General features: G+C 43.2%; 1 protein-coding gene across 1 annotated transcript in view; it reads left to right on the forward strand.

Annotated features, from left to right (window-relative positions):
• The window catches only part of Sox6 (SRY-box transcription factor 6), a 569,660-nt gene that overhangs the window by 491,501 nt on the left and 60,843 nt on the right, over nt 1–17,316 (forward strand). Inside the window, 3 exon segments of the mRNA XM_052714601.1 lie at nt 780–963; nt 3,771–3,856; nt 3,858–3,956. Of these exon segments, the coding sequence (XP_052570561.1) occupies nt 780–963; nt 3,771–3,856; nt 3,858–3,956 (369 nt within the window).

Raw genomic sequence — 17,316 nt, forward strand, 5'->3', positions numbered from 1 at the left:
ACCTAGAGTTCCAAGCCAGAGATGGAAATATTGGGCTCAGTGTGGAGGGATATGGTCTTAAAATAGACATTCCATAAATATATGTAGCAAAGATTGTAACAAGACATCACTTTAAACATGAAAAATAAATTGCATATAGTATAGCATGTAAAACATAATTATAATGTATGCTTGCTCTTCACAAAAATTAATTTTAAACATGAATAGAGACCAGAATATAAACCACAAGAGCACCCACACCCAGAAAGCCACATAGAAGCTTGTGGTGTGGCATGGGACTCTGAGGGCAGAGGCCCTGGAGAGCAGAAGAAGACTCTCCATGTTTCCATTCTAAAGTACTTGCAATTGTTTGATTTAAAATATATATTAAAAAATTAGCTGCAGGGACTATTTATAGTCACAGGAACTTTTCTGAGAGACTAACACAAAAGCACTACAGAGCTACTGAAATTTTAAATAATTCTTTGTAAATGCCCTAGGTTAATTTAGATCCCTGAAAACACATTAGGAAATTAAGCTGTAATGTGAGCTAATTCAGATTTTAATTTGGCAAAAAGAATGATCCAACTACACAGTTAATGTAAATAGAAGCATAACACAGGGAAATTAATGAGGTTCCTTCCGATGAATCTTCAAGGAGGTAGATAATTAGCTTCTTTTGTTATTGTTGTAGGAGAACATGGCATTGTCTCGGAGGTGTAAAATAACTGTGGCTTACTAAGTGATAATGTGCTTCATTTGTCTTTTTTAAAATAATTATTTATGTTAAACTCTTGTAGGATGAAACAACAGCCCAGCCGCTGAATCTCTCATCGAGGCCTAAGACAGCAGAGCCTGTGAAGTCCCCAACATCTCCCACCCAGAGCCTCTTCCCAGCCAGCAAAACCAGCCCTGTCAACCTGCCAAACAAGAGCAGCATCCCCAGCCCCATTGGCGGAAGCCTGGGGAGAGGATCCTCTTTAGGTAAATGGAAAAGTCCACTTCAGGAAGAGACCTGTGACCTAGAATAGAAACAAAATGGGCCCGTGATGGCTTGCCTTGGATCCTGTGTGTTCTCTGGGAAGGATAGTGATACTCTTTCTACTGAAACAGAACACAACTTAGTATCTTAGGTGACTAGACCTTTTGGAAAATGTCTCAAATCCTCTACAATCTATTTTTAGATGATAGTGGAGCCTGGCCATCAGACACTTATGGATGTCTGGATTTTGTCAAGATTTTGCCTTAAAATAATTCTGTAAAGGCATCAAGAACTGGCTTCATTTGGGAAGCCATGCCACAATATGCCTTTTCCTTCTTGCTTTCTGATGTGCAGTTTCAAGGCTCTCTAGGGATTTCCACACCCCTGTTTGAAAGTATGGAGCAAAAACATGGGTTTTACAATTTGACTTGCCTAAACCAAAACCCTTCGCTGGTTAATGTTGTGACTCTGGACTTTAGTATTTCCTAAATCCTGAATGAGGAATAGTATTGTGTAGTTCATGGGCTGCTGTGAGGTCAAAAGAGAATATTCCAGCTGACAAGGGTCTTACAGTGTCCTGGACATCAAAGCTCTCTATTGTGAAAGTCTATCATAGGTGAATCCCAACACATTCATGTTCTTGGGTAGACTGGAGCAATAGGCAAGGACGCATTTGTCAGTGGGGACAAACCAAAAGCATGAAGGATATTGTTACTGGACTCTTCTTGTCTCTTGCTTGCCAAATAAAGACAGTGAGATTCAAAGGGGTTAGGAATTAGACCGCCGTTTCTTTGCCACATTCCCTTCCTTGCATTATTGAGTCGTAGAACCTATTGCTTATTATAATTGGATACGGTAACGTGTGGGTAGACTCATTACAATTTTAGGTCTAGTCTTGCCGCTTTGTTTAATTTCACTTGACTTTATAAGTTAGGCAGTTTAGTTCTTCCTGGTAGAATGACTGAGCCCCAGACCTGTGCTGTGAACTAGCAGAACCAAGGCTGATACCCAGTTCCTCACCCATAACCTGATGCTCTCCGGAAGCTCACAGTTAGAGGTGTGCTCAGCTGGGCTCAGTGTGAGATGCAGTGTCCTCGCTGACACTTGGGACTTAGGGTAGGAAGGATGTGGACAACAGCCTCTTCTGATGCCCAGTCAGGTTCATCTCACAGGAGCCACAGGTTTCTCTCTGTGTCAGGGGTGCTCAGTGAAAAGAGAGAAGTGATACCCACCTGGAACATCACTGTCAGCGTTTGTTTGGGCTGGCGTTTGGCAGTAGGAGCTAAGAACAAAGAAAGGCAGCGTAAGGAAAGCAGCCTGCTTCTTGAAGTGGCCCTTATGCAGCCCATTTCCACATCTCACTTGTTCCCTGGGCTGCTCATCCAAAGGGACAGGGAGAGAGCTGGTACATCACAGGCTCCGCTCCTGTCAGCAGCAGAATGTGCTTCTTAGGTCCGGGCCAGATGGGCCAGAGTCAAAGTATCTGCTCTTAGACAGCAATCTTACACACAAAATATTGCACAAAAGTTGTCTTTTTATCAGAGAAAAACTTCAAAACAAAACAATTGTTTAGTATTCTATAAAGTAACGGACTTTAAAAAACATTTCCATAGACAGTTTCCAGAACTTCACAACTCACATGTGTTGTACATACAAGGTGTGTAGCATGAGCTTAATTATAGCCTGGTTTCCCTGTTTTTCTGTGTCAGGAGTATGCATATATGCATACATGCCTCTCACACACATGTGTGATGAAATACAAAGGACCTTACACAAGTAGATCATGTCAAATACACAACAACAGATAAAATCTATCAGTAACCACATAATTGCCCTTCTTTGTCTAAAAATGGAAAAATGATCCAAAGTATTCATTTAAGCTTAGTAAAATTCAAGGTGTAGAGGAAAATTAGTTTCTATTTCTTTTTTCCCCTCTGGGTTACATGGAATATAATGGAAGAAAAATGTTTATTCTTACTTGATTTGAGGATTTGTGCTTGTGTGAAAGCCATTACCACACATACTGTTTCACTGTACATCAGGATCGGGGGTGGGGGGAGAGGGCTGGGAGCAGTGGGTGTCCAAGCTGAGGATGGGGCAGGGTTGTCATTCTCTTGGTAAATAACCGAGGCAGCATGATAAGAAGAATGCTTCATTAACCAGCCAGCTCTTGGAGAATGGAGAGCGTGGTGTGTTCTTCCCACCCCCTTGCTCCTGCAATGGATACATAAACACACACATACAGATGTCACTGTAGTATCCATGTACCCTCACAGGTCTCATCCTGTTAAGCCTCAAACTGCTCTCCTACACATAACACACCAAATACAACAGAGTATCTGGACAGAAATTCTAGCTGCCTCTCTGCCTATCCCCAGCCTTGTCCCTCCCGCACTGATCAGGAAAGATTGTACACAAAGTATAGACACATGCAAAGCAGTTACTTTCTCCCAATACAGCTAGGAATAGAATGTAGGAGCAATGATACTGTAGGCACAAACAAAGCAAATACATCCCCCCTGTACATACAATATTAGAACCTAGGACCAATCATCTGTGAAAGGGTAGGGGACAACCTACCAGCCTGGAATGCCAGGGTATCCTCCACAGCCTAACTGAACCCTGACCCAGTACAGCTTGCTTGACTTGGCTTTCTGTGCTCAAACTAGTCTTGTAGTTTTCTTAATAACAAATGTGCCCCTTCCTTGTTCAAAGAATACAGTGTTCCCCTGGGGAGTGGATCATAGCCAACACTTGAGAGACTGTGTCCCCACAAGCCTCTAATAACGCACGCACCCTGTATATGCAGATATCCTGTCCAGTCTCAACTCTCCTGCCCTGTTTGGGGACCAGGACACAGTGATGAAAGCCATTCAGGAGGCCCGGAAGATGCGGAGAACAGATCCAGCGTGAGCAGCAACAGCAGCCACACGGGGTTGATGGGAAACTGTCCTCCATGAACAACATGGGGCTGAGCAACTGCAGGAATGAGAAGGTAACCCTGCATCCCTCTCCACTGCATGACAGGCCCATTGGCTCACTCTGTCATCTCTCTTTCTTTAGGCTTCCAGGTCCTAACCTGTTACCAATGATCTGGGCTTCCAGCTTGAGGGCCACCTAGTCACTTACTCAGATCTGCCCCGTGTAACCACATTACTGCTGGTTGGCACTTAGGTTGCCTCCCAGGTGCTCAACCTACCTGCTATTGGTGTTTCTCTGTCCCGTCCTGCAATATTTAGGATCATTCTTATAAAGACTATAAATTATGTAATTAGAGTGAGAATAGAGTGCAAGACTATTTCAAAGGATACACCCATGAGATCACAGTAATGGTTAAGTGAATTGTTGCTCACCTTTAAACTTAATGCTATGCTTCCTACCAAAAAGTAAAAAACAAAACAAGCAAATTTCAAACTGCATTCAAATTTCATCATCTTGACTCAGCAAATCAGTACCTGTTACGGGATAGACTCATACAGAAGTAAGGGAGTGTGGAGTAAATGCCTGGACTAAACAGAGTACACAGTAGTAGGGGCAGGACTGTGAAGAAGGCTCTTTCGGTACATGGCTGGGACCCAAAGGGAAATAAAAGCAAGTTAAAGGGAAGAAGCCAGCTTAGGGCGATTATTTTAGAAGTGGCGGGTAAGGACTGTCTGGGGATATGACTCAGGATAGAGACCTGAATGAAGCCATAGCGTAGCCACAGGAGGAACAGGATGGAAGGCACTCCAGACAGGTAGTATGTACAACTATGTATGTACAGGCCAATGTGGCCAGATCGTAAGAGAGGGGACCGCTGAAGACATGAGGCAGAAGTCATTGCCTGGGCCAAGCACGTTCGAGCTGGTGGGTTCTGGGAAACCTCTTCATTTCTTCCCACACTGGATCTGTCCAGTGTGTGAGTGAGATCTGACTGACATACAGAAAGACCATTTGGCTTCCTGAAGAAGAGTGGGAATGGGTGCCTGGGAAGAGTGTGCCCGGGAGGACAAGTCATTCAGTCCTTTCATACACAAATACTGCCCAGCACTAAACTGTGAGAAAATGTTTATTCGTTTACTTTTAAATGTGGGACTACTGTAGAGGGACAGATGACTACTGTGATAAACAACAGTAATAGTTGTTCAGTAAATGTTAAAACACTTACATGTGTTTATTCTGTGAACTAAACTGCAGGCTGCTGGCTCAGGCCAGGAGTCTCCCCTTTGTTTCAGTCCTTGCTAACTGTACTGAGGACAGAGTTTGCACAGTAAGATAAAAGCCTGTGGTTTCCCCAGTTCCTCGAAGGGTTTTCCTATTTGCTCTTGAAGAAGTTGGAAGTGTGTGGTGCTATTTGTGTTCCTGTGTGTGACAAGACCGTGTGGATGCACAGGTACAGTCCTTTCCTAAGTGACTGCACACTGGCTTGTAGAAAGAGTCGGGGACTTGAGCTGTGTGGCTCTGGAGGTCAGTTCCCAGGCAAGGTGTTCCCAGCTGTGCTCTCTGCAGATCTCAAGGAGTGTCATCCCCTCCTCTTCCTGGCTTCTAATTGTTGTAAGAACCCTGACTTACATCTGCATTATCCCAATTTCCTCCTGTCTTTCCTACTTGTCTTCTGTCTGTGTGTCTGCTACCTAACCCATCTAATTCATTGTGACCTTACTCTCACTTGATGATGTCTATTAAAACCTCTGTTTCAAAACAAGGTCACATTTACAGTTGCATAAAGTTAACTTTTCTGTTAAGGAAACAATGTGATCCATTATAAGGTGTGCGGAAGTGTAGCTCATTCCCATCTCTGGCCCTTACTGCTGTACTCTTGGGCCATACTTGGAGACATCTGGGTGCAGGGTAGGATGGGGTTGGCAATAGGAGGGAATACTCTAAGCCTCACATGGACTAGGAAGCTTAGCTCCGGAGAGAGCTAACTTCTCAAAGCCTAGTAAAGATGTGATTTTCCCTCAGGTGCCCCTGCACTGTGACACATCATATATAAACTGGCACATCACATAAAAACTTAGGCACACATAAAAACCTATAAAATAATAAATAAAAAATTAATACCTTGCACCATATGTAGTTATTTACCATGATCAGTTGAAGCTGAAGGTCAAATGTGGACACTATATACTTTAAATTCCAAAGATTAATTTTTACTTCCCATTGAATTTTCTTAATTCATTTGTGAGGAAAAAATCTGAAGTGAAAAATGGAAAAAAAAACAACTCTATTTTTCATGAGAGACAAAAATGAGAAGTGGGGTTGACTTTGAACACACTAATAAATTATAACCTAAAATACAACATGCTGAAGAGAGAGAACTGAGTACCTGAAGGTAAGCTGCAAAGCAGTTTCTACAGAACCAGGAAGCTGTGGTTTCCTAGTTGAAGGGAGTCATTGCATTAACTTTGCTGGGGTTGATTTGGGACTTCGAAAAAGCCTTTAGGAAGGCTCTATGTGTTCATTGGTTCTTCTGAGCAAGAGCACTGGTTTAAGGTGATTGGTGTGATTGTATGGGCCTTATTTGGGGATTTCTGTACTTGCCAGACTAGTTAAGTTAGTTGAGTTAGAGGGATGCATCAGGAGCACCAGAGCCCGCCCTGTGAGGGAGGCAGCTCCAGTTCTCTTAGGATTCAGATCTCCATCCTAAAGTGGTGCTTTTCCTTCCATAGGAACACCACCATTTCTTTTCACTGTTTTTCTAAGTCAACGGGGTTAAGTGTATAATGTACAATAAGACTAGGAAGGAGATTGGGACAAACAAGTTTGCTGTCTGTCTTCAAAATTGCCCAGCTTTGAATTATTGGCCAGTTTTCTTTAAATATAAAGACCTGTAAATTAGACTTGGCAATTTGTTCCTTGGACCCCATGTCTCAGTTTTAGGTAAGTTTTACAGCATGACTGTCCCAAACCTTATCATTTATTAAGGACACTTCTCTCTTTTACTTGAACATTCTTTACAAAAGAACATAGCACACACCTGTGTTCCCTGGGAAGCAGGCCATTAGCTGGATGTTAGTGGCAGGTGTGTGTGTGGGGGGGGGGGGGGTACTCTCCAAACCGCCATCTGCAGGAGGGACAGGGACAAAGCAGGACTGGGTGAGGAAATGGTTGCACTGTGCCTTCACCAGCAACTCCTCCACAGGCTTCAGGACCCCAAAGTTATTGAGAATTGCTCCAAATTTAGAGAGGGAAATTAGTTTTGTATACTTGTGCCAATCAGTCCCTGGATAAAAGCTACCCTGAGAAGAGGGCTTGATCTTGGCTGAGGTGACTGTCTTTAGCTGAAGCAAGGCCGAATGGGATAGATAGAATCTTCCAGTACTGAAGGGGATGGGGCAGCACCTCCCAGTGCCAACCGTTGCCTGTTACATTCTATCACACTAGGTGTGACTAAACAGACTCTGTAGTATAACAAGTGTGCACTAACATTTATGACCCAGGCACAGGAAAGCTGTGTTTTTATCACATACACAGGCTCGTATGTGTGTCCATCTGAATACATAGTTACCCACGATCTGTTTCACTTTCCTGAGCAAATCTTTATTTTGCCACTTTAGTATGAAACATCACTGACTTGATCGGCCAGAACGGCACCAGTGGAGTTACTCTGGGTGGCTGGTGCAGGGTGTGCAGGGTCTGCTAAATACGTAGATTGTGGGGACAGTAGACTGGAACGGCACCTCGGGAGCTCTTCTGCGCCATCACCTCCTCTGCACACACACTGTGAGTGTCCTGCCAGCAGAAGGCTGAGTCTCAGCCCTAAGTTAGCTTTTCCCACCAAGAACACCAGCCGGCCCCATCTGTGCTGGAGCACCAGTGCAATTCGATCATATGATCATATTATGGTGAATCCTTTACCACACACATTTAATTGTTCTGACGATTCTAAGTATTTTTGTCATGACAGTCCACTGCAGAATTTCAGTCACACTGCTTATAAATGTCCTGGAGCTAAGCTCAGGGCATCTGGCTAAGAGAGAGGTGAGGTGTGGTGGTGGCATGTTTGATGTGTGTGTGTGTGTGTGTGTGTGTGTGTGTGTGTGTGTGTGTGTGTGTGTACTCAGTGATTGGATAGAAAATTTTCTTGGGTAGGCATCATGCTGGGTGACCCTCAGAAATGGGCAGGTATACACATATGGCCTGAGCCACTCCTTCTGGGAATTGCTTGAGAAAGATTCTGACCCTCAGGAGATGTCCAAATGAGCAGTACAGTGGCAAAGGACCACACTTACCTGTGTCTGGAGTACATGGCTGCAACTGGAACTATAGTGTGGGCAGGTGGAGCTTAGTGCTAGAGAGCTTACTCAGCCTATTCACAGTCCTGGGTTTGCCAAAATCAGAGCAAACCAAACCATTCAACCACCAAAACCTGCTGGCATGAGGGAATTGGAGGGAGCATTCCATCCATCTGGTGTAGTGACTACTGGTTACAAAGGAGAAATAAACCCAGTGAAAGGAAGGAGCTTACCAACAGCTGGGGATTCCAGCAAAATGGAATGAAGTCTTGGTGTTCCTCACCCAGGTTACTATTTTCACAGAGAGAATAGTATTAGAGTTAGTTAGCAACTTTCTATGATAGTGCAAGCCTTGGGCATATGAAAGAACTTTTATACTGCCTGTCTCAACCCTTTGATGGAGTAAAGGAAAGCTATGGCATAGAGAGGCATGAGCTCTGTGTAGATGGCCCTTTCTGTCTCCACAGTACCTTGTTCCTGCTACTCTGTTTCTTAGCTCTGGGACCTGAACAGAAGACACAGATACAGAAGAGGCTAGGTGAGGAGCAGAACAGAATTTGAGGCCACAAATAAATGAGAGAGAGCCCGGGTCTTGGTGTTGATTGACCATGGGTCTTGGTTCTCTCTGTGATGTTTTCTGGGGAGCTTCTCTAAGTATGTCACTGTACCTTTCTGAGTTTCAGTGAGCAGAGCTGTGAGATGAAGGTGAGCTCTTTTCCTTGAAGGGTTGTTTGAGGAAGAGTGTAACAGTCATCTCACATGGAGAATGCTCTATTGGTATGGGCGTCCTCCTCACTTCGACACCGTGTGGCAACTGTGTGCTCCTCTAGTTTCCTTTCTTTGATATATTCCAGTGGTCAAGGGCGAGATTACTGTGCCCTGGGAGCCACAGTGTCTAGGAACAGAGTGAAGGTTAGGAAGACCCTAACAGGCAGCTGCTCACAAAGGCATCTGTGCATTTTGCATTTTTGTTTTCAAAGGAACTTTAGAGTTTTAAGTTGTATTTATTATTCCTATTGGATGTGTGTGCATGATAGTGTGGGCATGTGTGTCATGTGTGGAGGTCAGAGGACACTCTGTGGAGTCACTTCTCCCTGCCTTAATGTGGGTTCTTGAGATTGAGCTCAGATCTCAGGCTTGCTGCCAAGTGTCTTTACCCTCCAAACCATCTCTCTGACCCTCAGGGAACTTTCATGTACTAGTTACCTGCTAGAATCTTGGTGTAGCCAACAAGATAACATTCAAATATGATTTGTTGTTGGTAGGGAGCTTTGTTATCTTCCAATTTAATGTATTTTAATACATGCTTTCTTTTTAAAAATACTCTGCCTGGTATGATAGCAACAATCATTACTCATGCCCAAATGGTATTTTTCCCAGTCAAATAAGATAGGACAATGATAAGCTCCTCACTGAGGCACATTGTAAACATGGTGGTAGTTACTTAAAGGCACTGTTGCAGTTTTACAAGTGTGGATCCTTGCTCCTCACCCGACTTTGCAAACTCAGAACATCCTCACTACAGTGATATAAAGCTCTCCCTCTAATTGGGAAAGGAATATGTGATGGAGACTCTGTTTCTCATGGTCAATTGCCACAGCTTCTTGTTATCTCTACAGCTGATTCAGATATTTACTGCTGCATGACAGGGTAAGTGTAATCAGAAGATCAATACAGCCCTACAACAATAAGTGAAGGGGCTGAGAGCAAGCTATTTGGCAAACTGTGGAATGACTGAACGCCTTATACAGACCAATGGGTGCTTACTGTTTTCAAATCAAGTGTACACAGAACCAGTTAATTGGGATTATTGTCTTTGCAGTTGACTAGCACGTTCAGTTGTAGTGTTTCCTCTGTCAATCTGCTCCCAAGAAAATATACTATGGAGAAATGTTGAGCACAGTGGCGATTTCACAGGAAGGGACAGATTCTGTGATCATCATTGTTTGCAAAGAAGAGCAGCAGTCAGTTCAAAAGACATTGTACAATACTTTTCACAACATGACAAACAATGCTTTAATAGTGCCTTATGCTCCAAAAACACTATTTATTATACACTGTGTCTCTCTTTATCTGTTCAAGGATATGGGCTTTGCTATTCTGTTTCACAGGTGAGGAAGCTAAGACCACTCTTCCCCAGCATGCTTTCTCTCCATCATCCCATTTGTTCCCCATATCTCCAGAGATGGATGGAGCAATTTTACTTAGACTCTAAATCAAGGTATATATCAGAGTTTCAAACATCCATTTTAATGAACACCCCGCTATTGTGAGCTGCAGGCGGCTACATAAACACATGTGTTCCTGCAGTCTCTTTGAGATGCACAGCTATAGTTATACTTGCATTGGTGTTTTCCTAAAAGAATGTGCACAAATCAAAAGTGGTATAAAATTAGAAGAGAGCAGTGAGGATTTGTTAATGCTGCATTTTTCATTTAAACCAGTAGCACTGGGCAGGTCCAAGGTGCTGTGTGTAGGCTCTGGCTGAATACAACCATTACCTTCTTTCTTCCCTGTTGTCAGGGCTACTTCATTGGTTGCCTAGATACTGGCTTAATGCTTAATTCATAAAAAAAAAGAAAGAAAAGGAAAGGAAGGAAGAAGGAAAGAAAGAAAGAAAAAAAAAGAAAGAAAGAAGAGAAAAGAAATAATCAACAACTCCTTGATTCTGGTTCTTGTTTCCTCTGTACTCTCACTGGGAAGAATGGTGAGAATTGGTATGGACTTAAGAACCAAGATGTTTTTTAAGGGCAGAGGTGAGGGTTTGGAGCAGGTATGAAACTTTTAGTTTAGTTTACAAGTATTTAGGTCAAAATGCCAAATTCAGTTACCACTTCTCCCAGTGAACATGTTAAGATTCCATGCAGTCAGGTCATAGCTTTGTACTCATCTTATGGAAGAGCTATCACTGCACAATGTGTAGAACATACTTATTAATTAAGCACCTCACCAGAGCAGGCATTTTCCAAGCCTTCATCCTTCTAGGTCTAGTCTTTCTAGTAGCTATTTTCAACTCTTGAGATCTCAAGGCTCTTCTACACTTCTGAAAATTATTAAAGACCTCAAAGACTTTGAATTTGTATGAGCTATCTTACATGGATGATAACAACTAATATCCATCATATTACATATAAAACAGAAACATTAGGATACTAATTTACTTAAAATAATAACAGATCAATTAGTTATCGATGTAAGCAACATTTTGAGCATTAGCATGCTTTTTAAAGTAAAATTATAATATAGATGGCTTTGTATTTAGTTTGTACAGACTCCTGTAGTGCCTGATTCCTTTTGGAAATAGCCAGGCTCTCCTTTCTGCTTTGTCATTAAAATTTTATCCTAGACATGTAATATTTTGAGCGCCATTGTTTACACAATAGAGAAAGGAACCTAAATGGTTCCTTTCAAATAATATCATAGTATTACTGTGGAAAGAATTTTGACTTATTGACCCTCTAAAGGGCCTGTAAAGTTTCAGGGCAGGGGTTATATGCGATTCTAGATAGCACCTCACACGTATTTGCATTAATGTTTGAATTGCAAGCACCTTAATTTTACAACATCTTCCACTCAAACATTGTGTTTAGAAATAGAGTTTTGAGGTTTAATTCCCTTGGAGTTAGGGGGCAAAAACTGTTAACAGAACTGTGTAACTTGTATTTATACCTTGCTTAATGCACACAAATCATTAGGAGTGATTTTCAGTGATACATATTATAAAGTAAGGAATAAGAACTATAGGGAAAGGAGATAGTATGAAAAAGAAACAACTGGTAAGAAACTAAGGCTCACAGGTAAAGTGAGATGAAGTCACATGACAGTGTGGGAAAATAAGTACACAATGATTTGTGATGTTCATATTTGCTCAATTGCTAATGGGTGTTGAAGCCCAGTTGTGAGCTTCCTGGTAAACATGCAACATGGAAATGTGTTATAAGATCCCCAGGATGTCTACTGTATAAGTCAAATTGCTTCTCAGGAGAAATGATTGTCATGTTTTTAAAAACTTAATAACACTTTAAACATAAAGTGAGATTCTGTTTAAAACACAACCTTAGGAATGCTGGCAAATCTCTAACCTGTTTCCCTGTTTTAACCAAGCGACTGGGGACAATACAGAAGGCCCCTGAGGATCACAGCCTTGTCAGAGAAGCACCACCTACCACTTAAATACCTGTGCTCTTGCCTAGGTGCCTCTGGGCCCTGGGACCTGCGTTCTCAGCTCTAGGAGGAAGGCTCTCTGCTTGTAAGCTGGGGGCCTTTCTTGAGACCTGGCTGTCTCAGCTCATGATGCTGGCTTCTTCAGGGATCATCACCCTGAGAACTGGGGACCTTGGGTCTGCTTTGTCTTTAGAGACCTCTCACAAATATCCTAATCATTTTCCAGCTCTACAGAGTTGGATGTGCACCATGTTTTCATTCCCCCAGTGATGACAGCTTTTCTCCCCAGCAGTTTAAATTAGGAACCTTTTCATTTTTTTTTTTTTTTTTCCTCTGTGTAGCTTTGCGCCTTTCCTGGAACTCGATTTGGAGACCAGGCTGGCCTTGAACTCACAGAGATCCGCCTGGCTCTGCCTCCCGAGTGCTGGGATTAAAGGCGTGCGCCACCACCGCCCGGCTCCTTTTCATTTTTTACAGAAGTAAAAATTCACATTTTGCATTCTCCTAACCAAACTAGCACTACCCAGCACTTTAATCCATCACTCTGTAAGGATAGTTGACTTGGCAATGAAAACTTTAACAGACCACACAGTACAGACTCTCACTTTATAGATGAGGAAACTGAGGCAGAGACACCTGGAGCAATTGCCTGCTGTAAAATTCAAGGTATTAGAGAAGGGTACAAGACCCCACCTCCCTGGCATTCGGGCCAGTGTGCATTCCAAATTCCAGGACAGCGTCCATGTCTTAAGGTAAGAAGTTTATACTTCAGTGCATAATCCTTGTGATAGTGAGCCATGCATATATGATATATGGTACACATGCATACATAATATATAGGTATATAATACCTTATTAGAGTTAAGGTCAAAGGAGACATTTGTTCTCTGGGTATGTTCAGTACACAGTAAGCACTTGGTAGCATATGAAATGATTTAAGTTGATGCCAATAACAGAATTTTTGTACATACATTTTATATGACATTTTAGTTCTCAGTAGTTCACACTTGTCAAAAGCTTACATAAGCCTTTCTAGCAATAGGCAGGTGAGTAACACTAGCTTCTTTCTTTACCCGAGGAGACTCCTCTAGCAGTTGCAGTTTTGAGAATAATGGGGATGTCAGTGTTTTGTTTGCAAAACACTTTTTCCTTGTTTATCTATTACATTTGGCCCTCACAGCACTCCTTACAGATAGACTTTTTCTATCATTCCCCTTTGCAGGTAAAGGTGAGGTTCCAAAAGTTCAAATCACTGGATGGCATGCATACAGGAGCACTGAAGTGAAGTTTTTCACATTCATGATTTCATAGTCCACATCTTTTCCCTGTAGCAGACTTCTTCTTCTCCCACAGTGTCAGTCTCTGACATGAGTCCTAGAGAACCCTAAACAGTGGTGCTCACTCTCTCTGTCTGTCTGTCTCTCTCTCTCTCTGTGTCTCTCTCTGTCTCTCTGTCTCTCTGTCTCTGTCTCTCTGTCTCTCTGTCTCTCTGTCTCTCTCTCTCTCTCTCTGTGTGTGTGTGTGTGTGTGTGTGTGTGTGTGTGTGTGTGTGTGTGTGTGTGTGTATCTGGATGTGCATATGTGGCTGCTTTATGATGGAATACCTATGTCTATCTGTGTTTATCTCTGATTCTGTTCTACTCTCTTGATGGTGGTGACTATTGCTATGTTTGATTGTTTTCAATTTCAGTTGATAGGTCTCAGTTCTGCCTCTTTGGAGTATATGGATGTGACCTTCTTGCCTCCCTGGATCCCCTCTCAGCATTGTCTTGAATCTGCTTGTCCCAAATATACCTTCAGGAGCATTCTGGCAGAGGTTCACTTTTAGCTAAGATCCAGTTTGTAATCTTGACATTTGCAACTAAGATTAGAATTTCCCAAAGTACTGTCTTCCTGCTATGGAGAAAAATGCTTGCTTTTATTTTTGGTACAACCCTGATTTGCCCTTTATGTCTTTTTATAAATAAAGTCAACTGCACTGGCTTTGAAGAAACACAAAGAGTGTCTTGTGACATGCATTGCCCACTAGCCCTCATTCGTATATCTTCTTGGCTGCCAGTCCCCAGTAACTCCCCAAAAGATCATTTGAATTTGTTCTATTAGGGAGAATCAATGTAGTTTTTAATAAAAAAGTAAGTGAAACACTAAGTTTGGGATCCTCTTATATATGTTGCTAGTAAGCTCTCAACATTAAAATCCGTTTCTGTGTTTCCACCTCCAAACAGAAACAAATTTAAAGAAATAATGTCATGAACTCACAGTTTAAAAAGTCACATTGGCGTATCAAGAACTTCCTAGGGTTGGAGATGAAGCTCCGTGGTACAGACTTGCCTGCCATACATTGGCCCTGGTTTTGATCCCTACCATTATAGAAAGAAGGGGACAGGGCCCCTTTGTTCTTTTAAGAGTATGCACTCCCTAAATTAGTGACACCCCTGCAGAGGAGGCTGAAGCAGGTTTAGTCTTTTGTATTCTAGACCACTGATGTAGCTGCCATAACATAACATCCTCAGGTTTAGGCAAACATCATCAGTGGAAGAATGAACAAACACTTTTAAATAAGTCACTGTGAGTTCAGAGTTTCAGCTTCAGTCTAATGAATGCTCCATTCACTTCAACCACATGGCCTTACAGCTGTGACACCTATGGCCTGCTACTTTTGAGTGCCTTTGTTTACTCACTGGAAAGGTAGAAATGGTAAATATACAAGCCTGTGTGCAAGAGCCAATCATACAGTATATGTGAAGTAAGGCAGATATGGGCAAATCTGGCTTCCTCATGGTTTCCAGCACTAGGGCACTGCAAAGAGCTGGGCAGGATCTGATGGTCAAGTTTGTGCATAGGCTTGACAGTCGCTCTCTGCCCTAATGGAAAATGCAGTCTCATCTAGGAGACAAGTTAGGTCAGATCCATGTGCCACTAGCAGGACACCCATTAGCAAGGGGCTTGAGGCACTTGAAGATAGAGGAGACCCTGCTGCCTGCAGGCGGGGGCGGTCTGGACAACAGGAAGCACTAGCAGTGCTCCATAGAAAGACTGCTGAGAAACATCCAGATGAGGTCCCCAAGCAAACATATTCCGGGCACACTGGTATTCATGTTCTCATGTGGGCTGTAATAAGCACCATGCTCCAAGGCAGGGTGTAGCAAGGTTTCAGTGACAGGGGTCTTGAATATCTGGGGAAAGAGTGAGTGAATGATTGTGATTAAGAGAGGGAGGTGTGAAGGAGACAGAGAGAGATGAAGGAGAGAGGCGAGAGATGGAGGAAAGAAAGAAGGAGGAGAAGGGAGGGTAGTGGCTGAGGTAAACAGAGCATTTCCCCAGATAAACTTCCTGACATGAACTTGTTACATAGCAACTAAGAAGTTATTCCCTCCAAGCAAGACAAAGGTAGGGACGTGGGGCTAGAAACACAAATGAAAAACTGAAGTAATTAGCTTAGTTCATGGCCATTTATGACTAAGAAGTTCTCTGGTCAGGAGTCTTACTCTCCTCTCAGGAAACCCTGTCAGAGCTCTTATTTTCTGCTGTCCCCTTTTAAGGGGAGCCCTGAGGACTCAAAGCCAGCACTTCTCCTGTGCTGTATGTCTTCCCATCCTGCTGGGACTTACTGTTGTTGGTTATGCAAAGGAAGAGCCATTGTCCTAATTGTCCCCATGCCCTTCCCTGACACTGAATCTAAAATCATCATGCCCTGGCTGTGTGCTTATGATCAGAAACCAGACTGTGAACGTACTATTTCTGAGCCCTGTGAAGTTGTATTTTCTTCCAGTCTGTCTCCACATTGGTATGTGCCTGGCTTTGCTCTGTCAGGGAACCTTACAGAAGGTTCCTTCTTGCTGGGCTTCAGGAGAGCTTTGCAGTCAAAATCTCTACTTGCTCTGCCTCGCTGCCGACTTCCTGCCTTCCAGCAGTGCTGGGTTTGGGGTTGAGTGTGCGCTGCTCTGTCTCTGCCTCCTCATGTGTGTGAGGATGCATTTCTCTTTCTCTGATCTGCTGTCCTTCTCTGCCTCATCCTGTCTTTCTTCTCCTCTCTCCCCCTCTCCCTCCTTCCTGTACTCCCGCCAGTCTGAAACTTGCTGTGGTTAGGGTGCAGTCTCTGATTACTGGTGATTTTTCTCCAAACTCTACAGTGGTAAGAGCACTTGCTCTTCTGGATTGTTCTGGAGAAGGGCTACTGTACGTAATAACTACATCTTCTTGTATGTTCTGTGTCCTTTATAGCAATATAGCTGTGGGAGCTCCAGTGTGTGCACCCTGTGAAGGGTCCCCCAAACCACAAAGGAACTGCTGCATGAGGAGGAGACAGCACAGTAGAGAGGGTGGCGGGGGACAGACTTGTACAGAGTTTAAGGTTGGCTTCGTTTATTTAAGTGCTAAGGGTGTGAAGTCTTGGCCTGGAGGAGCTTCAGAAATTCAAACCTGTGCTGTGAGTGCCAAGTTGCAGAGCTTCAGGAGCTGATGTGGAGCTTTCCTCGTGACCTGTGACCTGATCTATACCTGCAACACTAAGTGAAGTCTTGGAAATTAAGCAGTGCAAAATGGCAGAGGGAGTTGAGTCTGGATGCTAAGGCAAGAGGCCTGTTTTCTAGGGGGCTCAGGCAAGTCTCTAATTACTGAGCCTCCCTCGGGGAATTCTGAAGCATCAATAGATTGTGACTCCCAATAAGATTGTAGGCACAGGGCTGGCAGTCTGTTTGATGTCACCATGGCTGAGTCAGACTCTCTGGTGTCTGAAGGAGGCAGGAGAAGTAAGGCAGTGGCTTCTGCTTAGAAGGGGAGTGTGGCCATGCTCTGGAATTCCTGCCTGCAACCTCCTTGGCAGCATTAGGCTGATACATAAATAAGTAGTGTGTCCTCTGTGGTTTTCCATAAATAAAACAATTTTTTGTTTATCATCCTTGTGGGAGAGTTGGTGGAAAGGAGAGGTTATGGAGAGGAAGTGGAGTCGATTTTGAAGAAATCAGGTCTGCT

This window comes from Peromyscus californicus, unplaced genomic scaffold (assembly GCF_007827085.1).
Source record: "Peromyscus californicus insignis strain IS unplaced genomic scaffold, ASM782708v3 Scaffold_4__1_contigs__length_199733344, whole genome shotgun sequence".
In the NCBI taxonomy this organism is placed as follows: domain Eukaryota; kingdom Metazoa; phylum Chordata; class Mammalia; order Rodentia; family Cricetidae; genus Peromyscus; species Peromyscus californicus.